Consider the following 27,629-nt stretch of genomic DNA (forward strand, 5'->3'; position numbering starts at 1 on the left):
CGTGACCACGGGGGCGGGGCGGTCGCGCACGTGACCGGGGCGGGGCGGGGCCGGAGCGGCCGCCATGCACCGCCGAGGGCCGGCCTGCGGGCTGCTGCTGCTGACCCTGGTCGTCTGTTGCTGGCACCGGGCGCGTCCCCGGAACGTGCTGCTGCTCCTCGGTGAGTGCGTCGCCGCCGCCCGTCCGGCGAACCCTGCGCCCCTTCGCGTCTGCGCCTGCGCTCCCCGCTGACCCGGCCGGTTCGCGGCCGCCTTGCGGAGGGAGGCACGGGCGGCCTCGCCCACCGCGGGTCCCGCCGGCCTCCTGCACCCCCGTGCGGCCTCCGCCCTGACCCCCACCCCACGCTGCCCAGCTCGGCGGGGCCTCGGCGCGGGAGCCTGGGCGGCTCTCCGGAGCTCAGCGGGGTACAGCCCTAGAGGGGCTGCCGCGAGGGGCGGGTGCCCAAGTCCGCAGGGACGGCTGCGTGCGGGGCGGCCCGCGCCCCTCCCCTGCCCCGGGGGAGCCCTGCAGGTTTGTTTGCAGACGCGGGAGCGCAGTGCTCCGATTCTGGCTGAAAAGCGCAGCCACCACCCCCGCCCTCTCCCCTAACCGCAGCCCTCCCTCCAAATCACAAGTTCCCCGGGCGCCCTGCTCTTCACGAGACTTGGCGCCCAGGGTCCGGCTGTCACAAGACAGCCCTGTTCTTTCCTCTTTTGAGGTCTGGCGTTCTGCCAGACTCACTCTTTCTGATTAACTTTGTGGTCTCCAAGCAGGCCTGTCCGCTGATTGTAGCATGAAACAGTTCTCCCCGACTCCCATCCACTCCTCCTTGCTGGGGACACGGGTGCAGAAACCCGGCCTCCTGTGGCCGCAGCGGAGCTGGGACCCCCGGGTCCTGCCCACTTCCTAACAGGGCTGCCTGAGTACCATGTCCTCGGGGTGCCCCTCCCTCTGGACATCCATCCCAAGCAGTTGTCGTGCCGTCTTGGTCGTGCCCACCTGGGTATGCCGCTTGCATGGGCTTCCCTGGCCCAGGCCGCCCCGGCCTCAGCGTCTCTGCCTTCCTCAGCGGATGACGGAGGCTTCGAGAGTGGCGCCTACAACAACAGTGCCATCAGCACCCCGCACCTGGACGCCCTGGCCCGCCGCAGCCTGACCTTCCGCAATGCCTTCACCTCCGTCAGCAGCTGCTCCCCCAGCCGAGCCAGCCTGCTCACCGGCCTGCCGCAGGTGAGGGCCGCGGGGGGGGGGCTGGGGGCAGGAGGAGGGCACGGTAGAGGGAGCACCCCTCCCTGACCGCTGCTGGGACGTTCTCTTCCCCGCCGCCCGAGCCCTGGCTCCCCTGTTCCGTGTGACTGTGAGCGGAGCACTATTTGTGCACCTCAGTCGTCTCACCCTGTAGGTGGGCTCGTGATAACACCTTGTTCGTGGGATCGTTACGGGTGGGCCAAGCTCCTACTTCATACGTAAAGCGCCCAGGAAGGCAGGAAGGTGTCCGACACGCTCTCGCCCAGTGTTGACTCGTGTTACAGTATCGCTCAGGAGCCCGAGTGCCGGGAAGAGCTGCGCTTCCCCCGTGTGTTGTGCTAGGACACGCACAGCGCAGAACTCACCCTTTCACTCCTCTGTGAGCATCCCCGTCTCTCACGCTGTGGCGTAGCTGTGGTCCATCAGTCCATCTCCAGAACTTCCTCATCTTCCCAAACGAAAGCGGGGTGCCCGTCAACACTGCTCCTCACCCCCTCCCCCAGCCCTGGCAGCCGCTCCTCCCCTGTCCGTGTCTCTGAACCTGGTCACTCCAGTATCTCATGTAAGTGGAGTCCCGCAGTATGTGTCCTTTTGTGACGGCCTTTCTGCCCTGAGAGTGGTGCCCTCCAGGTCCCCCCATGCCGTAGCACAGAAGAGCCCGCCTTCTCGCAGCTGAAAGGCCTGACTGCGTTCTGTCGTATGGAAATGGCCCGTGTTGTGCACCTGTCCCCCTGTCCCTGGACACTTAGGTGGCTCCTGCCTGTGACGATGATGAATAGTGTTGCTGTGAACAGGGGACACGTTGTCTCATGACCTCGTCTCATGGCGAGCCGCTGTGTCCTGCATGTCCCCATCCGAGTCTGATGCCCACGTGGAGAGGCAAGCTGTGACCACTGCCCAGCACCCCCTAGTCCCCTGAAGGCTCCTCAGGCCGCTGTGGGCTACAGGAGTGAGGACAGGGCTGCCCCATCTCACCTTAAGTCTTTTTCTAGTCTGACTTTGTGATGCGTCGACTATATTTTTGGTGCTGTTAAAAATGCAGTTAATCGAGGTCTGGTGCTTTTTATTCCCGCTGTGGTGTGCGCTCATGACCAAAGAGTTGGCAAGTATAGGTAAACAGGATGAAAATAAAGGCCCCTCGTTATCACGGGTGCGATTTCCCACTCTGTGTTTCCTGCCGCTGTCTGGTGAAGTGGATGGGGCTGGGGGAGGCGGTGGCCTCTCTGGGGGTGCTGGCTGCTGGGGCTGGGGGGGGGGCCTGGGAAGGGGCGGGCTAAGAGAGTGGGCGGGGCGGGCCCAGCCTCACGGGTGTCCCCCCGCAGCATCAGAACGGGATGTACGGCCTGCACCAGGACGCCCACCACTTCAACTCCTTCGACGAGGTGCAGAGCCTGCCGCAGCTGCTCAGCCGAGCCGGCGTTCGCACGGGTGAGCAGCCTCGTGCCGCAGTGGGAATGGGCCCCGGCGGCGAGACCTGGTCCTGAGCCGCCCTCCGCCCCACGTCTCATCCTCAGAGCACCCCACGGCCGGGGCCTTCTCCCTGGGCCCTGGGTCTGTGCGAACAGGGGCCTGCGCTGACCTCATAGAGGCCACTCCAGGGCACGGGGCTTGGGGGTGGAGGAGGGCAGTGGGATACCGTGGGGACCTGGCAGGCCTGTGTCCCCACCTCCAGGCATCATTGGGAAGAAGCACGTAGGGCCGAAGACGGTGTACCCTTTCGACTTTGCGTACACGGAGGAGAATAGCTCAGTCCTCCAGGTGGGACGGAACATCACCAGAATTAAGCTGCTGGTCCGGAAGTTCCTGCAGACTCGGGACGACAGGTGTGAGGGGGCCCCGGCCCCTCCCTCGCACGGCCAGATCTCTGGGCAGTGAACCTGTGATGCACATCCCAGAGTCTTTAGTTGGGATCTTTGGAGGCCCCAGGTAGAGGAGGGAGCGGGGGGGAGGGGGAGAAGGCTCCAGAAACTCAAGTTGAAAGGAAAGGAGGCATGGCGAAGTTGAGGCGGACGCTCCCAGGGAGACTTCCAGTTCCAGAGGAGTGAGCAGTGCTGCGGGCTGTGCCCTCCTAAAGGTCGGGGCTCTCCAGAGTAGAAAGCCAGGTGGCACGTCTGTCGGCTGACCTCGGGACTCAAGCCCCCCTCTCTGGGCAGGCCCTTCTTCCTCTACGTCGCCTTCCATGACCCTCACCGCTGTGGGCACTCGCAGCCCCAGTACGGGGCCTTCTGTGAGAAGTTTGGCAACGGCGAGCGTGGCATGGGGCGGATCCCAGACTGGACCCCGCGGACCTACGACCCACAGGACGTGGTGGTAGGAGAGAGGCCTTTGCAGTATTTCCCAGATGCTCGCGTGCCCTCCTTCTCCGTCTCTTAAATCCGAGGGCTTGACCGCCCTGGCCCCGGGTGTGTGATTTTGAGCACCTTTAAGAGGAGACTCCGTGACTCACTGGATCCGGGTTCCCGTCTGCAGAGCCGGGAGAGGGAGGGGTCGGGATGTGGAGTGACGTGTCCAGGAGCAGGGACGTCCTGGGCTCAAGCGTGCATTGGTGGGGGGTGGTCTTGGGCCCTGGGAGGAAGGCTGGCTCCCTGGTGTCCTGCCCCAGTTCAAGGACCGGCCACCCACACCCCCGGCCCGTCTGCCTGTTTCTAGCCCTGACCCCGCACCCACACGCCCCTCCAGGTGCCGTACTTTGTCCCGGACACTCCCGCGGCCCGAGCTGACCTGGCGGCTCAGTACAGCACCATCGGCCGCATGGACCAGGGTGGGTTCGAGGAGCCCGGGCGGTGGGGTATGCCGCAGTGTGGGCCCCCGTCCCAGACCAGAGCTCTGAAGTCACTGTGTCAACAGGACCGTGTCCCCCTGCAGGCCCTAGGGGACAGGACAGTCCTGCCTCTTTCCAGCATCGGGTGGCCCCAGGCGTTCCTGGGCTCCACGCCACACCCCCCATCTCTGCCCGTCTTCACACAGCCTCTCGCACGTCTCTCAGTGCTGCTTTTTTTTTTTTTAAGATTTTATTTATTTACTTGACAGAGAGATCAGAAGCAGGCAGAGAGGCAGGCAGAGGGAGAGGGGGAAGCAGGCTCCCTGCTGAACAGAGAGCCCGATGCAGGGCTCGATCCCAGGACCCCGAGCCCCCGACCTGAGCCCAGGGCAGAGGCTTAACCCACTGAGCCACCCACACGCCCCGATCTCAGTGCTTCTTCTATAAGGACACTTGTCATAGGATCTAGGGTCCTCCTGGCCACGTCGAGATGATCTCCTTGAGATCCTTGATGACTGCATCTGCAAAGACCCTTTCTTCAAACGGGGTCATGTTCCCAGGTTCCTGAGGGTTCATCTTCGCGGGGGCCACCGTTCGGCCCCCACAAGAGGTTGGAACCTCTATAGAGTCCCTGTTGGTCCCGTGAGTGGATGGTGACCTAGAGAGGGGGCAGGCATAGGAGTCCTGTCTTCCAGCTACCACCAATACTGCCCTGGTTATCCCCATGGGACAGGCCTGAAATTCCAGAAAACAAAACAAAGCCAGCGTCCGGCTGGTAGCGGCTGCGTAGGACGGCATGGGCGTGCTAAGGGACGGCCGGCGCCCCGGCCTGCTGCAGGACTCGGTGCCGGGTGGGACAGCAGGGGGCAGGGCCCAGCAGCCGGAGGAGGAAATGTGTGAGCCACGCACATGCCCGGCCCCGCGTGCCCGGCTGTGGCTGAGCTCTGCTGTCCCCTCTGCACTCCCAGGGGTTGGACTCGTGCTCCAGGAGCTGCGCACGGCAGGTATCCTGAATGACACCCTAGTGATCTTCACGTCCGACAACGGGATCCCCTTCCCCAGCGGCAGGACCAACCTGTACTGGCCGGGCACAGCCGAACCCTTGCTGGTGTCGTCCCCAGAGCACACGAAGCGCTGGGGTCAGGTCAGCGAGGCCTACGTGAGCCTCTTAGGTACGACTCTGCTGCTCACGCAGGGGCAGGGGAGGGGGAGGTGAAAATTCGGGGGCATCACCAAGTCCGGACAGTGCTCACTCCGCTGCCTTACGTGGTTCCCACACCACCTGGGCAAGGAAGGGACGGCCACCCATTCCACAGATGCAGTCCGGAGGATCAGAGAGGGCAGGGCAGCTGCCCACTGTCACACAGTTTGTGAGCACCGAGCTAGGATTTTAGCTTGGGTCTCGGTCTTTGAGGCTGTTGCTCCTCCCATGGGCCCACAGGTGAGTGTCACACCGTCACACCCGCACACAGAGCTTGTTAACACCCGCCCACACACACCCAAGGCCCTGCCCCGAGAGTGTCTGACACTGTGGATCTGGGGTGGGGCCTGAGAATTCAATTCACATTCTGACAAGTTCCCGGGTGGTGCTGATGCTGCAGGCCCCACGCCACCCCCGCTTTGAGGGGTCAGGGCAGCAGGGCCCACATCTCCCTATATCTCCAAAGCACAAGTCAGGGAGCCCTGTGGCCACAGCACAGGGCAGGAACCCACGAGCCCCCCCCCGTGGGGGGCTTCCTTACTGATCTAGAGGATTCTGGTACGATCCTAAATATCGCCAAGCGGGGGCCTCTTGTTAAAGGCGCTGTGTCCTAGAGGGCCAAGATGACTGTGCCAGGTGTGGGACCTAGTGCAGCTCCTCCCTGTTGGTGATCCTGCGTGTGAGGCGGCCCAGCAGCATTGCAGAATGGCTTGGGAGTCAGAGCGGCTTGCGGGCTGGAGGGCCACGGTACTGAGACACAACCTTCTCTCCAGATCTCACACCCACCATCTTGGACTGGTTCTCCATCCCCTACCCGAGCTATGCCATCTTTAGATCAAAGCCTGTCCGGCTCACTGGCCGGTCCCTCCTGCCGGCGCTGGATGCAGAGCCACTCTGGAACACCGTCTTCGGCAGCCAGAGCCATCACGAGGTCACCATGGCCTACCCCATGCGCTCCGTGCACCACCGGACCTTCCGCCTCGTGCACAACCTCCACTTCAAGATGCCCTTTCCCATCGACCAGGACTTCTACGTGTCGCCCACCTTTCAGGACCTCCTGAATCGCACCGTGGCCGGCCGCCCCACGGGCTGGTATAAAGATCTCCACCGCTACTACTACCGGGAGCGCTGGGAGCTGTATGACAGGAGCCAGGACCCCCACGAGACCCGGAACCTGGCTGCCGACCCCCGCTACGCGCAGGTCCTTGAACTGCTGCGGACCCAGCTGGCCAAGTGGCAGTGGGAGACCCATGACCCCTGGGTGTGCGCCCCTGACGGGGTCCTGGAGGAGAGGCTCTCCCCCCAGTGCCGGCCCCTCCACAACGAGCTGTGAGCATCCTTGGGGGCACATGGGTGGCTGTCCCAGACCGCGTCCCCACGCGCCCCATGGGAGGAGGGCTCTCCCTGATGCTGGTGTGATTCGGCTGCTGCCTGGAGGGGAGCGGGTGTGCGCCCTGGCCCTTCGTGCCCCCATGACAGGGGACACTGCTGTCCTGGTGTCTGAGCCGGGTCTCAGCACGGGGATTCCAGGGGATCCAGGAACAGGGTGGGGCCCCCAGTCTGGGACAGGTGAGGATGGTTGTGATCGGGTTGGGACCTGGGGCTTGAGGTCCTCCTCCCTCCTCGGGGGCCCCACGTGTCCTGGATCCTTCGCCTGAGAGGAGACGGGGCATCCGGATGTCGCGTGGGTGGCAGCAGGGTTCAGACTACACTCCGTGTAGGGACACAGTATCTGCCTTTTATAAACCTCTGGTTTTGAAAAAACCTGTGACCAAGCCTGGGGCTTGTTTTGCTTTGCCCCTCGGTCGTTCCTGACCCTGGCTGGGTTTCTGTGAGGCCACTGATTCCTGGTGGGCTCCCTGCACGCCCGGTTTCAGTCCGTGGTCTATAGGCCAAGCTCGTCCTTCTTTTTGGATGTCCGAGGCTGAAGAGCCTGTCCTCTGGCTCGGGCCGGCTCTGTCCAGCTGGGCATGGGGCTGTGGCACGGGTGTTGGCCACAGATGCTCCAGCCCTGCCCAGCGTCCCCCTGCTGTCCCTGGTCACAGAAGGTGTCCCTGGAGAGCCTAGAGCTCGGGGGCTTTTTCCCTTGAGTGGGTGGGCTTCTACCCTCCCCTCCCCCACAAGTCCACCCTGGGGGCACAGACGGAGAGCCACAGTGCCCGGTGCTGTAAAGCTTTGTATTTCAGTAAAACACGCACAAGGTTATTTTCTGGCTTATTTACAGTCACGCCTGCCTCAATCCCAGAGCAGCTTCTGGGGCACTCGGGTTCAGGGGCGCCGCTGCCGAAATGGCGGTCAGTCTGCTACAGCGGGGGGCAAGGCCAGGGCGGGGGGGCCCAGGAGTGCTTGGCCCGGCCATGCCCACGTGTTTCCTGAGCCCTGGAGGTGGAGTAAAGGCTCTTTACTGCCCAGTAGAGGGGGGCAGATGTGGGGCTCGGGGCAGCCCGGCCCGTGTGCGAGGGTGTCTGTGGGTGGCCTCTCCAGGGCGCCCCCGCGGGCACACCAGGTCTGGTGGCCACCAGGAGAAACCCACTGAAAACACTGTTTCCGTGCCTGGGAAACCGTATCTCCCAGTTGGTACACACGACTCTCCAAACTCGAGCCCCTGAAGCAGCTCTCTGGCCGCTAGGGCAGTCCGTGAGATTACCTCACCAGGGGTCCTGTGCCTCCGCTCTGGGCGGGGGTGCCAGCGACTTCGGGGGCACCAGGGCTACCAGCCTCCTGCCTCAGGAGCTCGGGAACGAGCCCTTCGGCACCCTGAAATGCAAAAGGGGAGATTGGGGCCAGACAGGTGGTTTTCTGGAAACGTCTACAGGAGACGTGTTCTCTCGGCAACCAAGTCTTGGAGGAGACGGCGTGGCAGAAAAGTGGGCAGACGGTTTGAATGCCTGTCTGTGACCTGCACAGAGTGGGGTTCAAGGTTGGGCCCCAGCGGGAGAGGGGACCAGATGCCCAGAGAGCTGGGCTCGGGCGAGCACTCCACGAGGCTGAGCTCAAATCACAGGGACTCAGCGGTCCCCGCGGCCCCTGGAAGGGCCCCGGCGCCGTCAGCGGGGGCTCTGCTCCGTCCACACGACCTTCCGCTGCTCGTCCCTGATGGCGGAGCGGACGCAGCCGAGCAGCGCCTCCAGGTCACTCCAGCCGTCGGGGGCCAGGCTGCCGTACAGACAGGGCGCTCCGTCCAGCGCGGCCTCCTCCTGCTTGCCCGCCTCCAGGAGCTGCTCCTCCGACGTGCCGAGCCGCTGCAGGGCCTTCCTGCACAGGCCGGACACGGGACACGCTCAGGGAGAGCCGCGCACTGGCTGCCCGGAGCGGGCCCAGCTCGGAATCCCAGGGGACCGGCGTGCGGACCCCCCCCAACTCCTGGGGGCCGAGTGCCCCACAGAGGAGACGCCAGTCGGACCCCAGGTGACTTGCAGTGATGGGGGGCGGGGTCTAGTTTACATGCTCAGCGACAAGTCGGCGACAGGACGTCGTCAACCGAGTACCGGTTTCCAGCCCCGTCCTCGCCTCACGCAGCCGGGCTGTCAGCGGCGTGTAGCCCACTGGACATGTGCCCCGAGTCAAGGCAGGTTCCAGGTCTCGCCTCACCGTCCCCCAGGCTGTCCCCGGAGGGGAGAGCAGCAGGTCCTTTGTCCCAGAAGATGTGGGGGAACCGCCCTGTCATGCTTCCAGGAGTTCCTGGAGCACCCCCACCCCCACGTGGCGCCAGGTGCAGACCCCAGGCCAGCCCCCGGGGCCACACCTACTTGAGTTTCTTTGCTGCTCTCTCGTTGATGGGGATGTGGATGATGATGGGGAAGATCTCCATCCTGTGCAGGGCACAGATGCTGTCCAGCCGGACGTCCAAGAGGGCGTGGGTGTTCTGAGGGGGACAGTGAGGAGATGGGCCAAGGTCCTCGGCCTCGAGAGCGGGAAGGGAACCCACACCCAAGAGGGGCGGTGGGGAGAGAACCCAGGGATGCTCTGGTGTCCCAGGGCGCTTGCTCTACCAAGAGTCTGTCCCTTTGGTTTGTCAATCTGTGAGCCGTTGGGGTGGAGGGAGACTGAGGGGCCGGACCCCGCGGGGTCAGAAGGCTCCGTCAGCCTCTGCCGGGATAAAGGTTGGGAAGGGGGCGTCTGGCTCTGGCGCCCAGCTGGGCCTGGCCCTCTTAGCTCCCAGAATGCTACACGGTTCACGGTGAGCTATTTTTCATGCTCATGTGGGCCTCAAATCACGGACTGTTCCCTCATCTTACTCGTTACCTGACAAATACTATTCAGCATTTCCTATATCGAGGAACCAGGCTTGGGGACATTAAGAGGCTGGCCCCAAGTCCCCCGGCTCTGAGAGGGCAGGGTCAGGGCTGAACACCGGGCCAGAGACAAGCTGAGCACCAGCACCGGGTGTCCCTGGCCAGCAGGTTGGTGACCAGCGTCCCCCAGATCTCAAGGCCAGTCCTTCCTGCCCTATGCCAGCACGGTCCTCTGGGGATGGAGGCCCCACGCCCCCAGAGCAGCCCCCCCCCGGACCTTACCTTTTCCATGAGGGACTCGACAGCCTGGCGGGTCACGCAGAAGTGGCCACCGGACGCCTCCCTCTCCTGGATGATGTCCCCTCTCTGGCTGGAGGCATTGTATTCCTCCTGGCTCAAGTACTCTGAAGGGGACAGTGGACGGGGACGTCACACTCTGTGAGGTGAGCTGAGGGAGCCCCAGGCTGAACGCGCTCACCACCACGGGCCCCGCCAGCTCCGGGCGACACGCCTCCCGGGATGGCCCTTCACACTCAGAGGCGTTTGTGCCCTGCACGCGCCCCCACACCAGCGGACACGGCAGGGGCTCGGTCAACGCCAGGGCGTGGGGGGACGGAGGGAGGAAGGAGGGCAGCAGCGCAGATAAAAGCCCTCCCCGCCACCCCAGCCCCACATCCAGCTTCTCACACCTAGCCATGAGCCCGTACGTCAGCGCTTCCCAGCTGTGGGCAGCTGTGCCCCGGGGCCGCATGACAACGGCTGGGGACATTTGTGGCTGTCACCACGTGGGGGCCGTGCTGCTGTGTCTACTAGGGGGAGGCCAAGTGTGCTGCCCCGTGTCCTGCAACGCCCAGGACGGCCCCTCACAGAGGGGAAGGCAGCCCCATGCCACTGTCAGGGCCAAGGCTGAGAATAAACAGTCAAAACCAGGGGCACCTCAGTGGCTCAGTGGGTTAAGCCTCTGCCTTCAGCTCGGGTCATGATCTCAGGGTCCTGGGATCAAGTCCCACATCAGGCTCTCTGCTTAGCACGGAGACTGCTTCCCCCCCCGCCCCCCCGTCTCTCTGCCTGCCTCTCTGCCTACTTGTGATCTCTCTCTCTGTCAAATAAATAACTAAAATCTTTTAAAAAAAAGAAATAAACAGTCAAAACACAGCCGGCTTTTGCCTTTCTTCCTGGATAGCCTCTGTTCTGAGCACACATTCTCCTGGGTCAGACCGGCGCCTGGAGTCACGGGGACTCCCGCCACGACAGCTCCTCTCCGAGGCCTTTCCTCCCGTCCTGCCGCACCCGCAGCAGCCCAGGCCTGGGGGCCGCAGCCCACCGCATGGTTGCCTGGTCTGTGGCCTCACCAGCTCCTGCTGCCCATCAGAGCCGAGCTCTGCCCTGCCTTCTCCAAAGCACCTGTCTCCCTCCCCAGGCCACTCGTGGAGCCAACAACCAGCAGCCTGTCTCGTCTCCAGGCGGCTGCCTCTCTCCAGCTCCCTGCAGGGAACCTGGCACATGCTAGACAAGCCGGACTCACTCTGCCCTTTGCCCTCTGTGAACCCCAGCGGGGTCTGGACAGAGCCCACTCCGCCTCCGCTGGTAACCCAAGGCCTCCTGTCGCCATTGGCTGGCCAGTGTCGAGCTGATGAACAAAAACTCCCACAAAGCGGCTCTCCCGCTCGCCAACCTCGGAACCGCCTCTCCTGCGTGCAGACCCTCAGACCCTGTCCCCTGGCATCTAGGAGTCCAGATGGTCAGTTCCTCTCTGTGACTCTCCACCAAGCAGCTCTGGGGCTGAGCAGGTGAGGAGCCCTTTAGGGGACCTACCCCGGTTGAGTGCAAGCCCCATCCGTTGGCAGGATCTGCCCCGGATTGAATAGCATCCCCCCAAGACACACGACCATCCAAACCTTGGAATGGGACGTATTTGGAAATTGGGTCATTGCAAATGTGGTGAGTGAAGATGAGGTCATCGGGAGTAAGACAGGCCCTGATTCCATGACGGGTTCCTTATAAGAAGACGGTGTGAAGACACAGAGACACGGGAGGCAGCCAGGTGACATGGAGGCAGAGACAGAAGTGATGCGGATAATAGCTAAGGACCCCAAGACTGTCGGCACCACCGGAAGCCAGAAGAGGAAAGGAGTGACTCCCCCTGAGAGCCTCGGGGCGGAGGGGCGGGAGGCAGCACAGACACGCCTGGATCTCAGCCTTCTGGGCTCCGTCACCACTCGAGACTAGATCTCTGCTGTTCCAAGTGGCCCAGACCACAGTTCTTTGTTGTGGCAGCCCCAGGACACTTGCACAGGAACCTCCACACTGTTCTCCCGAGAAGGCAAGCATTGTGCCAAGGCCTCACCCGGCCACCCGATGAGCAGGCGGGGCTCCCAGGTGACGCCGTACCTGCTGGGCATTTCTTAAACCCTTGGAGGAGGCACAGCTTCTCGCTGAGGATCTTTCCAACCACCCTGGGCACCAAGATCACGGGCCGGGGCTGGCTGGGCCTGTGGGGGTGCACCAGGGTGTAGGGCACCAGGGTGAAGCAGCTCTCGGCCCAGAAGCACGCAATGGAGGGCTCTGTGGGGGAGAGGAGGCATGAGCAGGCCGGGCGCCGGACCATGCTGTCTGCCAGCCCCTCAGGCCGCAGGCCGGACTATATGTGTTTGGGGCAGTAACAGAGGCTCGGCTCCCTCCCAGGGACATGTGCATCCCACACCCCGTGGCTGACCGTGGAGGTCTCTCCGGGCTCAGCTCCCTGGGCCCACAGTGGGGACAGAGAGAAGCAGTTCTCCGCCTCCCCAGCACACTGCGAGACCCCGGCCGCGGGGCCCTCACCCTCACTGGTCCCGCAGGCCCAGGCCTTCCCTCACTCTGGCTCCCTGCTCTTCTAGGGTTTACTTCTCTTTTCATCAGTCATATGCACCCAAAACACTTGCCAAAAAGAGGAAAATTAACTCAAAGTAATTCACCTTACTCTCGGTCCACTCCTGCTGTCTTCACTGCGGGGTTTGACCCCATGGGGCGTGTGCCACGCTGACCTCTGTCGTGACCTCACACCCACACCCATCACACCGAGGCCATCCAGGGCCCCCTTGGCCTGCACCACTGGCCTCACCTTCCAGTTTGCTGGGCTCCCACAGGGCCCCATCGAAGGATGAGCGCAGAGGGCTGGCCTTGGTTCTGTCCACACTGACGATGCGGACCAGCTTCTGGGGTCCCCCGGAAGACCGCTGGAGGAGGGAAGAGGGACAAGCAGGTGTCCGAGCCAGCCGCATCCTGGCGCACTGCCAAATCCAGGCTGGTCCCTGGACCACCAGGCTGTGCTCACTGAACAGCCGGGAGGCTCGGGCCCCATGCTGAAAAGAGGCAGGATGGGGTCCTTAGGCAGGGCCCCCGAGCAGGGCACCCCCTGAGCACGGCGTCCACAGTGAGGGCAGGCTGCATAAAGCGGGAGGGAACACCAGGGGCCCCCGTGGCCTAGCCCTGCCCCAATCCAGGGAAGCTGCCCTAGGGCTGCTGAACAGTCTGTCAGGACCTCATAGGGACTAGGATGGGGTACAGCTGGACGGGCAAACGGGGTGACCTAGGAGTGAGTATGACACAGACAACCCAGAGGACGGATCTGTGCCCACAGAGGAGCCTGCAGGCTGGGTGTGCTGTGCGGCCCTGGCAAAGGCCTGGAGGGACCACCGGGGACAGACACACCAGGTCGCACACATGGGGTCAGCAGCCTATGGGCCCTGGCCCTGGACCCCCAGGCCATTCCTTGCTCCTCTTCCAGCTGACCATAGACAGGGCCAGGACCCACCAGGCAGGAACCTCCCCCACTCCCCAGGCGATGTGAGCGAGGAGGAAGAAGGCCAGGAGAGAGAGGCAGGCCCGCCAGGGCACGGCCCTGTGTCCGGGATCCAGTCTGCCGGGTCTCCCAGTGTACCTTGCGGCCGGCGGTGCTTTGCTGAGCCATGTCCTGGATGAGGGCGATGAGCAGCTGCTGAGCCCTGCACAGAGGAGGCCAGCCCTGACCCAGGGCAAGGAGGGCCCCGCCCAGCACCCCCAAACACACCCCTGTGGCCCCTGCCCCCATCTGCACCCTGGGGGCGGGGAGCCCACTAGGGTCCCCTGGGGCATTTAGAAAACTGCAGCTGCCAATGGAATTGCTCTGGTTAGGACCCCGCTGACTCTGTGGGAGCCTGGGTGTGGGCCACGCTCCGGAACCATGCAGCAGCCAGCCTGCCGCCACCGAGAGGGACGTGGCTTCGGGGAGCTGGGCAGGGCGCCCCGCTCTGTGCGCTGGGGGGGATCGGGAGCACCGTTCTCCGCAGGGCTGCTGCTGCTCCCAGGGAGGGCGGCCCACTGTCCCGGCTGGCCCTGGACGGAGAGGCTCCCGAGGACACGGGACTTTCCTGGCTGTAACTGAAATAGTCCCGGACACAGCAGGATGGTGGTCACCCAACCTGCAGGGGATGCTGTGCAACGTCTGGAGACGTTTTGAATCATCTCGGGGGCAGAGAGGCTCCTTGTGTAGCGGGTAGACACCGCTCAACGTCCTGCTGTGCCCAGACGGGCCCCCGTGTCTGAGCGAGCCGGCCCCAGCTGGTCCTGGATCCTCTAGAACGGTCTAGGACCAAGGGGCACCCCTTTGCACAAAGAAACCCCACCTACACGGTGACATTGGGGGTGACCCCCCGGGATCCCTCCTCAGGGTGTCTGGTCGTGCCCACCCTCTCCTCTTGGGCAGGAGGGCTTGCCCACAGGAAGCCAGGCCAGGCCCTTTTGGCCACGTCCCCAGCCCTACCCGGGGAGGGGGAGGTGTTGGGGCACGCCACCGTGGCTCACCGGGCATAGTTGGGGATGGTGCCGTGCTCCACACCCTTCGTGCTGTAGGGGCCCACGCGGTGGGCGCGCCAGCAGCCGCGGCCCTGGAACAGGGTGTCGCTGACGTGCAGGACGTCACCGCATCGCACCGCCAGCTCCCCCTCCGCCCGCGCCTCCATGGCCAGGTTCACCCGGATGTAGAAGGAGTCCCCTGAGGTCACCACGTTGGCCTCCAAGTCCTGGACCAACCTCCTATAACCTGGTCAGAGATAACCCGAAGGCCATGATCCCCCTCAGGGAAAGTTCTGGAATCTGAAAGCAGGAGAGAAGGAAGGAGCCTCCCCCAGAGTTTTGGGAGCCATCCCGGTGCAGGAGCCAGTGGGCGGGAAGGGGACCCCCAGCTGCCCCGCGGCCTTCTGCACACTTGAGGCACAGTCTAGTTCTGGGGTGCGCGCTGCCTGGGGCTCGGGCCTCAGGTGGTGGCCTCGCGGGCTGGACGCGGGGGAGAGCGTGTACCCTCCATGTTGACCTTCACAGACAGGCAGCAGAAGCCGTTGACCCTCTGCAGGAGCCGGACAGCTTGCTCCAGGGTCGTGTCCTCCAAGGTGGCCTTGAACGAGGGCTCTGCTGCTTCATAATCCACCTGAGAGCAAACCAGTGTTGGCCTCTTTCGACCCAGATTCTGTGCTCTGCAGTAGGACCCGCTCACCCTTCCCGGCCAGCACTCCCACCCACCAGAGCCCTTGCCACTGGTCCTGCTTCAAGACCTCGGGCTCCCCCAGCGACACTCACGCCCGTCCCGAGCGTCAAGCACCAGCCCCTTCCGTCAACAGACAACCACGAGGGCCGAGTTTCCACTTCTCAAGACAGAGTCAAACCTAGAGCATTTCAGGGGTTCTCAGCTCGGGACTATTGACATGTGAGGCCACTGTTCCGTGCTGTGGGGTTGGCCTTGGGCCCTGCAGGACGTTGGGCAACATCCCTCCCCTGCCCTCCCCCCACCGCCCTAGTGGTGGAAGCCCATGGGCACAGGGCTCCTGCTGTCCGCCACACTCGTTCTCCCAACCCTGGGTTGTTTCAAGTTTAGACAAGTATATATATTTCAGGGCACCTGGGTGGCTCAGTGGGTTAATCCTCTGCCTTCAGCTCAGGTCATGGTCTCAGGGTCCTGATATCGAGCCCCGCGTCAAGCTCTCTGCTCAGCGGGGAGCCTGCTTCCCCCCACCCCACCCCGCCCTGCCTGCCTCTCTGCCTACTTGTGATCTCTGTCAAATAAATACATTTTTTTAAAGATTTTATTTATTTATTTGACAGAGAGAGAGAGATCACAAGCAGGCAGAGAGGCAGGCAGAGAGAGAGAGGAGGATGTAGGTTCCCTGGCAAGCAGAGAGCCCAATGCGGGGCTCGATCCCAGGACCCTGGGATCATGACCTGAGCCGAAGGCAGAGGCTTAATCCACTGAGCCACCCAGGCACCCCAAATAAATAATTTAAAAAAAAAAATCTTTAAAAAGAAAAGAAGAGTATATATTTTTATAATGAAAAAAAAATTTCAGCAACAGCAATCAGACAGCAAAAAGAAATAAAAGGCATCCACATTGTTAAGAAAACAATAAAACTTTCATTATTTGCAGATGGCGTGATACCCTATACAGAAAACCCAAAAGACTCCATCAAAAGCCTGCTAGAACTGATCTATGGATTCAGTAATGTTGCAGGACCCAAGATCAACATACAGGAGTCCACTGCACTTGGATACACCAATAATGAAGCAGTAAAGCAAGAAATCAGGGAGACAATCCCATTTACAACTACACCAAAAACCACAAAATACCTAAGAATAAACCCAACCAAAGAGGTAAAGAGATCTGTCCTCTGAAAACTACAAAACATCGAGGGGCGCCTGGTTGGCTCAGTGGGTTAAGCGTCTGCCTTCGGCTCAGGTCATGATCCCAGGGTCCTGAGATCGAGCCCCACATCAGGCTCTCTGCTCAGCAGGGGGCCTGCTTCCCCCTCTCTCTCTGCCTGCTGCTCCCCCTGCATATGCTCAGTCTCTCTCTCTCTCTGTTGAATGAATAAATAAAATCTTTAAAAAAAAAAAAACCAACAACAACAAAAGAAAAACACTGATGAAAGATATTGTTGACGACACAGAAATATGGAAAGACATGTTAAGTACACGGATTAGAAGAACAAATATTGTTAAAATGTCTCTACTACCCAGAGCAATCTACACATTTGACGGAATCCCTATCAAAATAACACCAGCATTTTTCACAGAGCTGGAACAAACAGTCCTAAGATTGTATGGAACCACAGAAGACCCTGATAGCCAGAGGAAAGTTGAAAAAGAAGACCAAAGTTGGCGGCATCACAATTCCACACGTCAAGCTCTGTTACAAAAGCTGTCATCATCAAGACAGAAGGGCACCAGCACAAAAACATAGATCAGTGGAACAGAATAGAAAGCCCAGAAATGAACCCTCAACTCTATGATCAACTAATCTTCAACAAAGCAGGAAAGAATGTCCAATGGAAAAAAGACAGCCTCTTCAATAAATGGTGTTGGGAAAACTGGAGAGATTTTGTTCTGCGCAAAAGAATGAAACTGGACGTTTCTTACGCATACAGAAAAGCAAACTCAAAATGGATGAAAGACCTAAATGTGAGACCTGAGACCATAAAAATCTCAGAGCAGAACACACCCAGTAACTTCTTTGACCTTGGCTCCAGCAACCTACTGGACACGTAGCCAGAGACAAGGGACTTCATCAAAACAAAAAGCTTCTTCACAGTGAAAGAAACAGTCAACAAAACTAAAAGGCAGCCTTTGGAGTGGGAGAAGATACTCACAAAAGACACGGCCAATAAGGGTCAGTGTCCAAAATACATAAAGAACTTACAGAACCCGACACCCCAAAAAATAAATAATCCAGTTAAAAATGGACAGAAGGAAAGAAATGGGCAGAGGACATGAACAGACATCCCTCCAATGAAGACATCCAGATGGCCAACAGATACATGAGAAAGTGCTCCACCTCACTCGGCATCAGGGAAATACAAATCAAAACCATGGTGAGATCCCACCTCACACCGGTCAGAATGACTAAAATTAACAAGTCAGGAAATGCCAGATGCTGGCGAGGATACGGAGAAAGGGGAACCTCCTACACTGTTGGTGGGAATGCAAGCTGGTGCAGCCACTCTGGAAAACAGCATGGAGGTTCCTCAGAAAGTTGAAAATAGAGCTACCCTATGACCCAGCAATCGCACTACTGGGTATTTACCCCAAAGATACAAATGTAATAATCTGAAGGGGCACATGCACCCCAATGTTTATAGCAGCAATGTCTGCAGCAGCTGAACTACAGAAAGAGCTGAGATGCCCATCCACAGATGAATGGATAAAGAAGATACAGTTCACACACACACACACACACACACACACACACACACACACACACGATGGAATACTATGCAGCCATCAAAAAGAATGAAATCTTGCCATTTGCAACAATGTGGCTGGAACTAGAGGGTATTATGCTGGGTGAAATAAGTCACTCAGAGAAAGACAGAGGAGCAAAGGGAAAAAAGGAGAGAGAGAATGAAACCAACCCTTCACTCTAGAGAACACAGTGATCCTTACAGAGGGGAGGTGGTGGGGGTTGGATGAAACAGGCGATGGGGACTTGGGACTTGGGAAGCGCAGCGGGTCATTACGGGGAGTGTTAAGTTGCTCTGTTGTGCACTGGAGACCAATATACTGTGTGTTCACTACAGGAATTAAAAACTTTAAAATAAATAAATAATAATAAAATAATATTAAGATATCAGGACTGTCTCTCCAGACATCATAAAAGCTGCTTTAGCCACAATGTAGTCTGTTAGCGGCGAGGGAGACGCGGGGGCCGCAGGGCCCGGGAGCAAAGGCGCCTGCCGCCCCGTCTCAGCACTTGTCTCCGCCCCAGCTCCCTGCTGCGGCCCAGGCTCCTCCTGGGGGAGCCAGCCTCGGGAGCCCCGTTCTCTGCTTTCGGGCCACATCGAAGTCACCTCCCTGCTCACACGTCCACCTGACAATCACTAGTCAAGCCGTCTATTTATGGGTTTTGCAGTTTAGCCAATATTTCCCAATAAAGAATTTTCTTAAATGCCCCCAACAAGACGGTGAAGTGTGCGTGATGGCTGTGTGTTTCACTACACACACGGCATGGTCGGCCCAGAAAGAAAGAACAGGGCTATAGCTGTATCAAAAGATCCTGGGTCAGTGCCGTGGCAGCCGGAAGCCTTCTCCGATGGCCGGTGGTCCAGCCCCATGGCAGTCTCGGGCTCATCCACCCCAGTTTGAGAACCTTGGGGATCCAGATGGGGCAGGGCTGCCGTGGGAGTCAGCTGGGGCTAGCTTCTAAGTGAGTGTGACCTCAGCCCGCAGACAACACGTCCTTGTCAAGGCAGAGCTGCAGCTTCTGACCCAGCCCCGAGATGGGGCGGGAGGGGGGTGTGCCCGTGGGGCGGGGGACACACTCACCAGCATGATCTGGGTGCCCGGACGCAAGGCCATCTCGTCCGCCGGTGAGCCAGGGGTGACCCGGTGAATGAAGATGCCCGTGCGGTTGCCACCAATGATGCTTATCTGCTCCAGCAACGCGTCCCCCTGGAAGGCCAGCACGGTGACCTGGCTCAGGATCTTACGGGCCTGCCTCCTCCGCACCGGGACACTGCTGCAGGACAGGAGGTGACAGGGCCCACCAGCCACCAGGCGGGGAGGTCGGGACAGGCCCCAATGCCGCTGGCCCCAGCGTTCTGAATTCTCTCTCTCTCTCTCTCACACACACACACACACACACACACAGCCATGACCTCATCCTTGGAGGGGCTGTCACTTCCCAGTGGTGTTAGCACACAGCCCTCACTCTGCCCAGCCACCTGCCGTCCGAGCCACTCCCACCGCTCACCTGGACGAGGCGGTGAGGTCCCCGGCGCAGGGCTGCAGGCTGTTCTCACACTCAGGAAGGTCTGCACGGAAGGGCCGGGCTCAGACACAGGCCAGGCCCGCCCGGGCTCTGCCCTCCCGAGGGAGCTTTGCTTACTGGGGCAACCTGGTCCTGCACCCCAGCCCTGGGCCGCACCCCGCAGGCCTGCCTCCTTCTGCTGAGGCCGGACCTCCCCGCCTCTCCCCTTCCTCACTGCTGAGAACCCTGACGTCATCTTCCCCCTCAGAAGTGGGGTTTGGCCTAGTGTGTCCTCACGCGACAGCTGAGTGGCTCCCCCACATTTACAGGACAGGGCACCTCAGGTCTGGATTTCTGGCTCCACTGGAAGTCCGCTCTGGGTGCGGGAGTGGGGGACACAGGGGACAGGGACTGAGGGTGCCTTGTGACCAGCGCTGGGCGCTTAGAACAAAATGCGCAAGTATCAAACCCGGCACAACGGGGCGCACTTCTGCTGGCTCCTTGCGCCCAGCTCACGGCGGGACCGAGCTCACGGCGGGACCTCCCCGTCACCCCCAGTCCCACCCCAAGTACCCGGAAAACGGACCCTCCGGCCGGGCGGCCACCACTGCGCAGGGGAACCGGGACGCTACCCGGGGCCGCGGCAGAGGGACGCAAGGAGCGGCACATCCAGGACGCAGACGCCCCGGGGGTCGCCCTCGGACCGCGGTTCCAGAGACGCCAACCTTCCCGCTCCGGCGGGGATTCTGGCCTCGTGGCCCGCGGGGAGCCCCGACCCCGCCTGCCCCAGGGGCGGCCGCTCGGAACCGTTCGAAGCCTGTGCGCCCCCTGGCGGCCACTGCGGGGGATTCGGACCGGGTGCTAAGCGGTGCCCCAGGCCCACGGCGGGCGGGGGGGGGGGGCAGGTGTGCAGGGTGGAAAAGGGGGGAGGCCGTGGGAGTGGGGCCGGTGGTAGAGAAGGAGAGGAGGTCGGTCAAGTCACAAATATGAGGGGTGAGCCCCAGGAGCAGTGGGTCTCAGGTGCCACCGCTGGGAGGAGAGATGCTCCCAACAGGTGCCTCTTCCGGGGTGGGGGTGGGGGTACGAAATCCTGCTGCCTTCTGATGTCGCTGGGAAACCCGAGTGTCCCCAGACCAGAGCAGGGAGGGGCCGAGAGACAGAGGGACCGAGAGAAGGACCGTGTGTCCGGAGCTGTCTGAGCCTTTATTGCCGAGCGGGACGGGAAGATGAGCTCCCTTGGCTTCCAGGTGAGAGACAGAAAAGACACACCCGGTAAACAGGGCCTGGGCTTGAGTGACCAGGTACTTGGGATTTCCCAGAGGCCCAGGGCAGGGCAGCAGGGAAGCTCGCTTCCTCAGCCCAGCCTCTGGAGAGGCCCTGGCTTGTCTCCCCGGCCTCCCTGGAGACCCGGGTTCTCCCTCCTCCTCCTGCCCAGCTGGCCCAGCCCAGGGGCGAGGGGATGGCTGCAGAGGCCCGGGCGGGGCGCACTCACCTGCTCTGTCCACAATCTCATAATCCAGGTCGGCATCCCCTGCCTTTACCCCCCGGGAGAGTCCTCGGTCCACCTGCCGGATTTCTAGGAAACCACTGGAAAGCGTGGGAAGACACCGCTCAGGCGGTGCCGCCGGCTCCCTGCTCAGACCCCCGACCTGCCCTCAGACCCCCAACCTGCCCTCAGACCCCCAACCTGCCCTCAGACCCCCCGACCTGCCCTCAGACCCCCTGACCTGCCCTCAGACCCCCCGACCTGCCCTCAGACCCCCGACCTGCCCTCAGACCCCCCGACCTGCCCTCAGACCCCCCGACCTGCCCTCAGACCCCCGACCTGCCCTCAGCCCTTATCCCGGTGAGCTGCCGGGGCCCGTGCCATCCGAACCCCGAGGCCTATCATTACCTAAGAGACCAGGAGTCTTCCCGGAAGTCCTCTGCAGCCCGCTTGTACAGGGACTGTGGACTGGGAGGCAGGGGGCTGCTGGAGCGGAAGCTGTCCACCAGCTCCCGGGTGCACGTGGCGTTGAGGTCAGAGCAGAGCTGACACGGGAGGAGGACAGGGCAGAGGTCGGCACAGGGCTCCCAGGAGGACCCTGCTCACCCCCTCCCTGCTGCTCCACTGGGTGAGGGGCAAAGCTGTAACAGACCGTGGTCCCTAACTCTCAGGGCAGAGGATTGAGAAGGACATAGCACAGAGCTGGGTCCCCCTAGCTGGACCCCACTGCGTGCCAGGCCCCTGCCGGCAGCTTTCCACATTCCCTGCTGCTCAGTGCGGACGCACACATCTCCGTGGTGGGTAGCACGGTCCCACTTCACATGGCTTGACCCAGGAGAGGAGGAGGCACCCGCTGTACCTCCGTGGAGCTGGGGCTGCTGTTGTCACTGTCATCCCGCGGGCAGATGGCGAACATGCGCACGAGCGGCTGCTTCCCCCTCAGACCCGGCGCCCTGGCTCCGGCTTCCTGCTCAGCCTGCCCGAGACGGGCCCCGACTGCTCAGTCCAGGCAGGTTTCCTCTCGGATGCTCCTGGGGGGTTTCCAGCAAACCCACCTCCCTCCTCCCTCCACCTCCCCCCTCCCCGCTCGGGCAGCCTCCCCTGCTCGGGTCCCCTCCTCGGAGCATGGGACCCCCAGCCCTGCAGGAGCCGAGCCCCGAGGACAGCGACCAGCCTGGTGAATGCTCTTTGGTCTCTGTTGCAGATTACATGTTGCTTCTTACAGATTATACAAGCAACGCCCAGGACGTGCATCACAGACATAACCACACAGCACACTGGGGGCAAACAGAACTGAGCAGAGAGAAGAAAATTCTCCTGTCCTCCACACTCAAAAACAGGGCAGTTGGCATCTTGCTGTCTACCTTGTTTCAACACATACATAAATATATATAATTTATATATATGATACATACACGTTTTTATACTTATATATAAATAAATACATGTTTCTATTTCTACACGTATATGGATTACATATATATGTATTTATATATGTAGTTATGGATTACATATATATGTATTTATATATGTAATACATACACAAATACATACATATTTTGGGGGGACGTGGTAGATGTGAGGAGGTGAAGGAAGAAAATTTAAAATACCTATTGCTCGTGGGCATGGGGAAGATTACGTTCTACGGGTTGAATAAATGTAAGATTTTGCAACTTTGAAGAACCCCATATAACCACATGTATTACAATGTGAAATACACTGTCTTCTTAGAAGTAGCATGCAAATCCTTGGAAACTAATTTCTAGAGGTAAAAGCATCGGGTGGTGTTCCCCGACCAGGAAGAGGAGGGTGTGGCTCGGCCTCAGGGAGGTCCTGGCCCCTCTGCCGGGTCTCACCACCCCCCCACCCCGTGCCTGGAGCCAGAGCTGCTGACAGACCATAACTGGAGGTTTTATAATCGTTTTAGCTCTTTAGCCAGTTGGACTTGCAATGGCCATCGGACTTGCAAACATCTCGGGAACGCATCAGCTACAAAAGGGAGTGGCTGCCGCCTGGCCCAGTCTCATAGGCTCTCTTTCTTCGTGGAACACCATATGTTACAGGTTCCAGAACCTTCCGCCCAGTTACCTGTCCCATGGCGTGTGTAGACCACCACCAGAGGCAGACATAGGCTCAACTCACCCAGTTGTGTCTTCAGTGATGTGGTAACAAGATTTGCCCATGAGAGCCAGCGTGCCTGATGTCCCAGCCGGGGCGCACGTGGCCCGGGACCTGTCCCCCACCCAGCCCGGTCTCCTCATGCGGTGGGAGGGAAGCACTTACCCCCTGTGGGGACTCGGCTGGCCTGCGGAGCTGCTGGCGCAGTTCACAGACCTGGTCCGTCAGCTCGAACACTTCCCTGCGGAGGGCGTCCTTCTCCGTCAGGTTCTGAGAAATCTCCGTCTGGGCTGCGTCCCGGGCGGAGTAGGCCTGCCGGCCCGACAGGAAAGGAGGGAGGATAGCACCGAGGGAGCGGGGAATCTGGAACGAGCTGCGGGTGCGGGGCGCCCCATGACCCCAGCCAGCTCCTCGAGGAGCCTGGGCCGGACGGCACATCCTGTCCCCACTGGGCAGTGCCCCGGGCCCCCCGCCCCCCAGCCAGGCACCTGGTCTCTCTCCTTCTGCAGCTGCTGGAGCTGGCCCTGCAGGGCGTTCACCTTCTCCTTGTAGATGTCACAGTCCACCTTCGTCCTCTGGAACTGGAGCAGGGTCTGCTCCTTCTCTTCCCAGTACTGGCCGGGGACAAACACAGCCCATGCAGGCCAGCAGTGTGGGGTGGGGGTGCTCGGGGACAGAGGGGGTGCCTCGGGAGCTGATACGGTGACTTCCTGCTTGCTCCTTAAGTGCTAAATCTCAGGGTGCGTCTGCGGGGTCGCCGCGCCGATTACAGCGGGACTCGGTTATCAGGACACACGTGGACGCGGCAGGCGGAACCACATGTGTCCATCTGTCCCACGTCCCAAAAGACGTGAATCGCGTCCCACTGCTGCCTCACTCTGTCCCAACACGTCCTTCCTCCTGACCCTGCCCTGGCCTGTCGTAGCCACGAAGTAACTCCCACCCCACTGAGAAGCAGCCTGAGTTTTGTTGCTCGTGGGTCCGATCCTTTCCTAGGCACCCACAGACCATGGGACCACGAGCCCGGGGCCGTGAGTCCGTGCCCCATAAAGCTCTCAAGAGGGATGAGCGTTCGTGAGAGCCTGACCTCCCCGCCCCTGCCCTGCGCTGCCGTGGCCGCCTGCCGGGGTCACCTGCTTGCGCTGCCTCTCGGCGGCCACGGCCCGCTCCCTCAGAGAGTGGATGCGATCCACCAGCTCCTGCTTGCTCTCCAGGGCCTCGTCCAGGTTCTGCTCCAGGATGTCCTTCTCCGCCTGGGACAAAGAGAGGTCGGCCCAGGGACCCCCAGCCTCCTGAAGGTCCTGCCCCTGGGAAGCGCCCTGTCTTTCTGCCCTGAGAATAGCCAGCAGGAAATTTCAGGGCCGGGCGCATGAATGGATTCAGGCTTATCCCCGCACACGAGGCAGGACAAGATGCAGCGTCAGCAATCCAAATGGGAAATGTGTGTTTTGCTTCTGTTTCTCTGGGCTGGGGACAGAAAGTAAACTGGAAGTCTCTAGGCAGGAGGGCCATCCCCCCCAGCTGGGCCGCGTCAGGCTGCTCTGTGCACAGAGTCACCAGCATGGTCTCCCACAGAGGACCAACCAGGGGACAGGCCATTCCCCCTCCAGCCCGCTTCTCAGGAAGGGGCTTAGGAACGGTGGCACCGTCCAGGCCCCGTGACCAGCTGCCGAGGCCCACCCCGCACCCAGGGAGTGTCTGTTCGCTGGACGGAACAGCTCTATAAACAGACATTGTATTGATCGAAAGGAATCCACGAGGAGAGCCGGAAGTTTGCATAATCCCAAAAGTTGCTGTCACCCAGTTCTGTCACTTCCTTCCCCAGTGTGTGGGCGGGTGGCACGGGACAGACTCTTCTGCAGGCACAACGGTGCCCCCCCCACCCCCAGATCCCACCTAATTCCTTCCAGCATCTGGGCGGGGGGGGGGGGGCGCATGGCTAGGCAGCCCCGTAGCTGTTCACCCTGGCCACGCTCGAGGCCAGACAGGCGCAGGAAGGGACATGTAGGGTGTCCCAGGATGGCCTCCGGGCCTCAGCCACCCCTCCAGGGACCACCTCTGGGAACCAACCACCCCATCCCCGGCCCCAGCCTGCGGGAACCCCCCGCCAGCTGCCAGGGAAAGGCGCGGGACCCACCAGGCTGAACGTCAGCGACCGGAGCTTCTCATTCTCCTCTTTCAGGCGGCTCAGCGCCTTGTCCCCGGGCTCCAGGTCCCCGTCCCCGGCCGTCTGCGGGGACCGCTCCCGCAATTCTCGCGCGTGGCAGGAAGACATCTTCTCGCGCTGCAGCTCCTGCTTGGTCAGGTAGAGCTGCCGGGAGGAGGCGGGGGAGGGCAGGGTCAGGGCTGGTTCTCCACCCGCCCCGGGGGCCTGTCCGGCCCTCAGCCTCTGTCCTCGGGAGGACGCTTTTCATCCCTCAGGGGGCCCCTCCCCGGACTTCAAACTCCATGAAGGAGTTCTACCTGGTGAACAGTTCCAGCTCCTGCGGGGGAGAAAGGCATTTCTAGCTTTATTTTTCAGATGAGGTGAGCCGCAGAATCACGGGGCGGGGCCCCAGGAACAGAGGAAGGAGCCGGGAAATCAGCTTTCTGGAAATCAGCCCAGGAAATCCCTCTCTCGGAACTTCGAGTCCCAGCAGCCGGCGGGTGGTGAGTGACCAGGGAGCGAGCCCCGTCCCGCACGTTCCCTGACTACCCGCCTTCCCACATTCCGCTGAGCACGCGGCGTAAATGGACTCGGGACTCGTGAAAAGCGGGACGGGAGAAGAAAGAGGAAATCGAGTCAGATGGAGCAGAGATGCCTGGTCTACGCAGACGCACTTGCAATCCCGAGCAAATAGGCGCCACCCCCGGCCCCGCGGGTGGTGTGTCCAGGGCTGTGGTCCCCTGGAAGCTACGTGGCCAGGGCCCGCGGGCCTCCACCTTGCCACCTTGCAGGATGGCGCCCCAAGAGAAACTCAGACCTGGAACCCAGGGCCTGGCCTCTTGCCCCCAGGAGGGTGTGGTGCCCCTGGCGGGGGGGGGGAGGGGACTTTCCCGAAGAGACAAACCCAGAAAGTCTGGGTGTCAGGGTGGAGGCAGCACTCGCTCTGGGGTCAAGAGAAGGAAGAACCTTTCCACTCGGGCTTTTTCCCTCCCGACATCTCCATAGCAAAATTTCCATAAGCAACTGCACGGCTCCGGCTGTGGGCCATCTGCGTTAGAGCGCGTTAGACTCCATATACTAACTCACTCCTTGGGACCTGCACGGGGCTGGGGGCGAGGCTAAAACGGAAAATAAACCGAGCAAATGAACCTTATTTCAAACACTGGGGCCACAGCAATGGGAGGGAGAGGGAGGCGGAGGGATGGTGAGCCGCCAGCCAGAGCAGCTCGTGAACGACAAACCCTCAGCTCCTCTCCGCGGCTGTTTGATGCGGAGGTGTTTTCCGGGGCCTAGAGGATGGAGCAGGTGAGCGCTAGTGTGGGTGGGGGAATTCTCACTGTGGAAGAAGGGGCGCCAAGCATGGCACGGGGGAGGCAGGGACACACCCTGGGGACAGGCCAGAATTAGAGGTGGGTGTGACCTCACAGTTTCTTAGATACGCATGTGTCTGTGGACATGCATCCTTGCCCGCGTAAGTCTGTATGCATATCTGTGCGTGTCTGTGCACGGGCATGTGTACATGCACGTTTCATGGCTCTGTCTGCTGGAAGGGCCAAGGAGCAAAGACACCCCAGGGGCAGGGAGCACCCCCAGGGCCCCGATCTTGGTCTCTGCAAGAATCCAGGGCCCTGGGACGCCTGGGTGGCTCAGTGGGTTAAGCCTCTGCCTTTGGCTCAGGTCATGATCTCAGGGTCCTGGGATGGAGCCCGGCATCAGGCTCTCTGCTCAGATAAATAAATAAATAAATAATAAATAAATAATAAATAAATAAACAGAATCCAGGGCCCTTCAGGGAAATGGCTGAGCCCAGAGCTGGGGCAGGGTGGGGACCAGACGATCCTGGGAACCCGCGATACCAGCAAGGGAGTCTGCGCTCAGAAAACGAGGGGCCGTGCCACAGGACACAGAGGACATTCAAGGGGCACCCCCCCGGCCAAATCTGGGACCTCCTGGGGGGGGTTGGTGGGGGTGGATTAAAGGCTCCTCCTCCCAGCAGGGGTGGGGGCTGCAGGGGGGTGGGGAGAGGGACACCGCACCTCCTCCTGCAGGCTGCGGCAGCGCGTGGCGGCCAGCTCCTTCTCCCGCAGCGCGTTGCTGTAGTGCAGGGACAGACCAAGCATCTCATCCTTGAGCTTCAGCACCTCGTGGAAGTAGGCGCTGACCTCGCGCTTCATGCGGTCATGGTCGGCCTCCATCTGGCCCAGGCTCTGGACGCGGGCCTCGGCCTGGCCCAGGTGCTCCTGGAGCTGCTGGCAACGCCGCAGCAGGGCCTCCTTCTGCCCCTTCTCCTGGCTCAGCTCCTCCTGCAGGCTGCTGATGGCCCCGGCCAGGCACTCGGTCAGCTTGGACGTGTCCATGAGCCCTGCGGACCAGGGGCGGGTGGGCCAGGGCACCTCCCTCTTCGGCCACCAGGGGCTTTGCTACCTCTGCCCAGACCCTCAAGCAGGAGCCCCCCGACCCTAATCTGTGGGTCTCCTTAGAAACTTCTGGGCTTGGGGCGCCTGGGTGGCTCAGTGGGTTAAGCCTGTGCCTTTAGCTCAGGTCATGGTCTCAGGGTCCTGGGATCGAGTCCCGCATCGGGCTCTCTGCTCAGCGGGGAGCCTGCTTCCGCCTCTCTCTCTGCCTGCCTCTCTGCCTACTTGTGATCTCTGTCTGTCAAATAAATAAATAAAATCTTAAAAAAAAAAAAAAAAGAAAAAGAAA

At 61.1% G+C, this 27,629-nt stretch overlaps 2 protein-coding genes across 7 annotated transcripts in view; one reads left to right on the forward strand and one right to left on the reverse strand.

Annotated features, from left to right (window-relative positions):
• The first annotated feature begins 22 nt into the window (after positions 1-22).
• Positions 23-7,395, forward strand: SGSH (N-sulfoglucosamine sulfohydrolase). Of its 2 annotated transcripts, XM_045085763.1 has the most exons (9): positions 23-161; positions 1,050-1,210; positions 2,551-2,656; positions 2,901-3,051; positions 3,382-3,538; positions 3,908-3,989; positions 4,958-5,161; positions 5,306-5,430; positions 5,964-6,399. In XM_045085763.1, the coding sequence occupies exons 1-9, from the start codon at positions 65-67 to the stop codon at positions 6,249-6,251; spliced, it is 1,371 nt and encodes a 456-aa protein (XP_044941698.1). In that variant the 5' UTR covers positions 23-64; the 3' UTR covers positions 6,252-6,399. The 2 variants fall into 2 exon arrangements, with proteins under 2 accessions (XP_044941698.1, XP_044941697.1); XM_045085762.1 differs by lacking the exon at positions 5,306-5,430 and having other exon boundaries at positions 5,964-7,395.
• Positions 7,347-27,629, reverse strand: part of CARD14 (caspase recruitment domain family member 14) — a 28,203-nt gene continuing 7,920 nt past the window's right edge. For 2 of the 5 annotated variants that reach the window (XM_045085751.1, XM_045085750.1), the window contains exons 6-23: positions 26,963-27,288; positions 24,918-25,091; positions 23,914-24,033; positions 23,269-23,394; positions 22,946-23,092; positions 21,522-21,638; positions 21,071-21,207; positions 20,669-20,763; positions 19,180-19,240; positions 18,753-18,945; positions 14,745-14,871; positions 14,250-14,487; positions 13,348-13,411; positions 12,529-12,643; positions 11,817-11,990; positions 9,708-9,829; positions 8,940-9,055; positions 7,347-8,445 (exon numbers count right to left, since the gene is read on the reverse strand). In XM_045085751.1, the coding sequence (XP_044941686.1) occupies positions 8,238-8,445; positions 8,940-9,055; positions 9,708-9,829; positions 11,817-11,990; positions 12,529-12,643; positions 13,348-13,411; positions 14,250-14,487; positions 14,745-14,871; positions 18,753-18,945; positions 19,180-19,240; positions 20,669-20,763; positions 21,071-21,207; positions 21,522-21,638; positions 22,946-23,092; positions 23,269-23,394; positions 23,914-24,033; positions 24,918-25,091; positions 26,963-27,288 (2,660 nt within the window). In that variant the 3' untranslated portion in view covers positions 7,347-8,237. Of the gene's footprint in view, positions 8,446-8,939; positions 9,056-9,707; positions 9,830-11,816; positions 11,991-12,528; positions 12,644-13,347; positions 13,412-14,249; positions 14,488-14,744; positions 14,872-18,752; positions 18,946-19,179; positions 19,241-20,668; positions 20,764-21,070; positions 21,208-21,521; positions 21,639-22,945; positions 23,093-23,268; positions 23,395-23,913; positions 24,034-24,917; positions 25,092-25,243; positions 26,397-26,962; positions 27,289-27,629 lie in introns of those variants that run through there. The other 3 variants (XM_045085752.1, XM_045085754.1, XM_045085753.1) reach the window with 3 other exon arrangements.

The sequence above is a fragment of the Mustela putorius genome, unplaced genomic scaffold (genome assembly GCF_011764305.1).
Source record: "Mustela putorius furo isolate JIRA1106 unplaced genomic scaffold, ASM1176430v1.1 tig00000873_pilon_pilon_pilon, whole genome shotgun sequence".
Classification (NCBI taxonomy): Eukaryota; Metazoa; Chordata; class Mammalia; order Carnivora; family Mustelidae; genus Mustela; species Mustela putorius.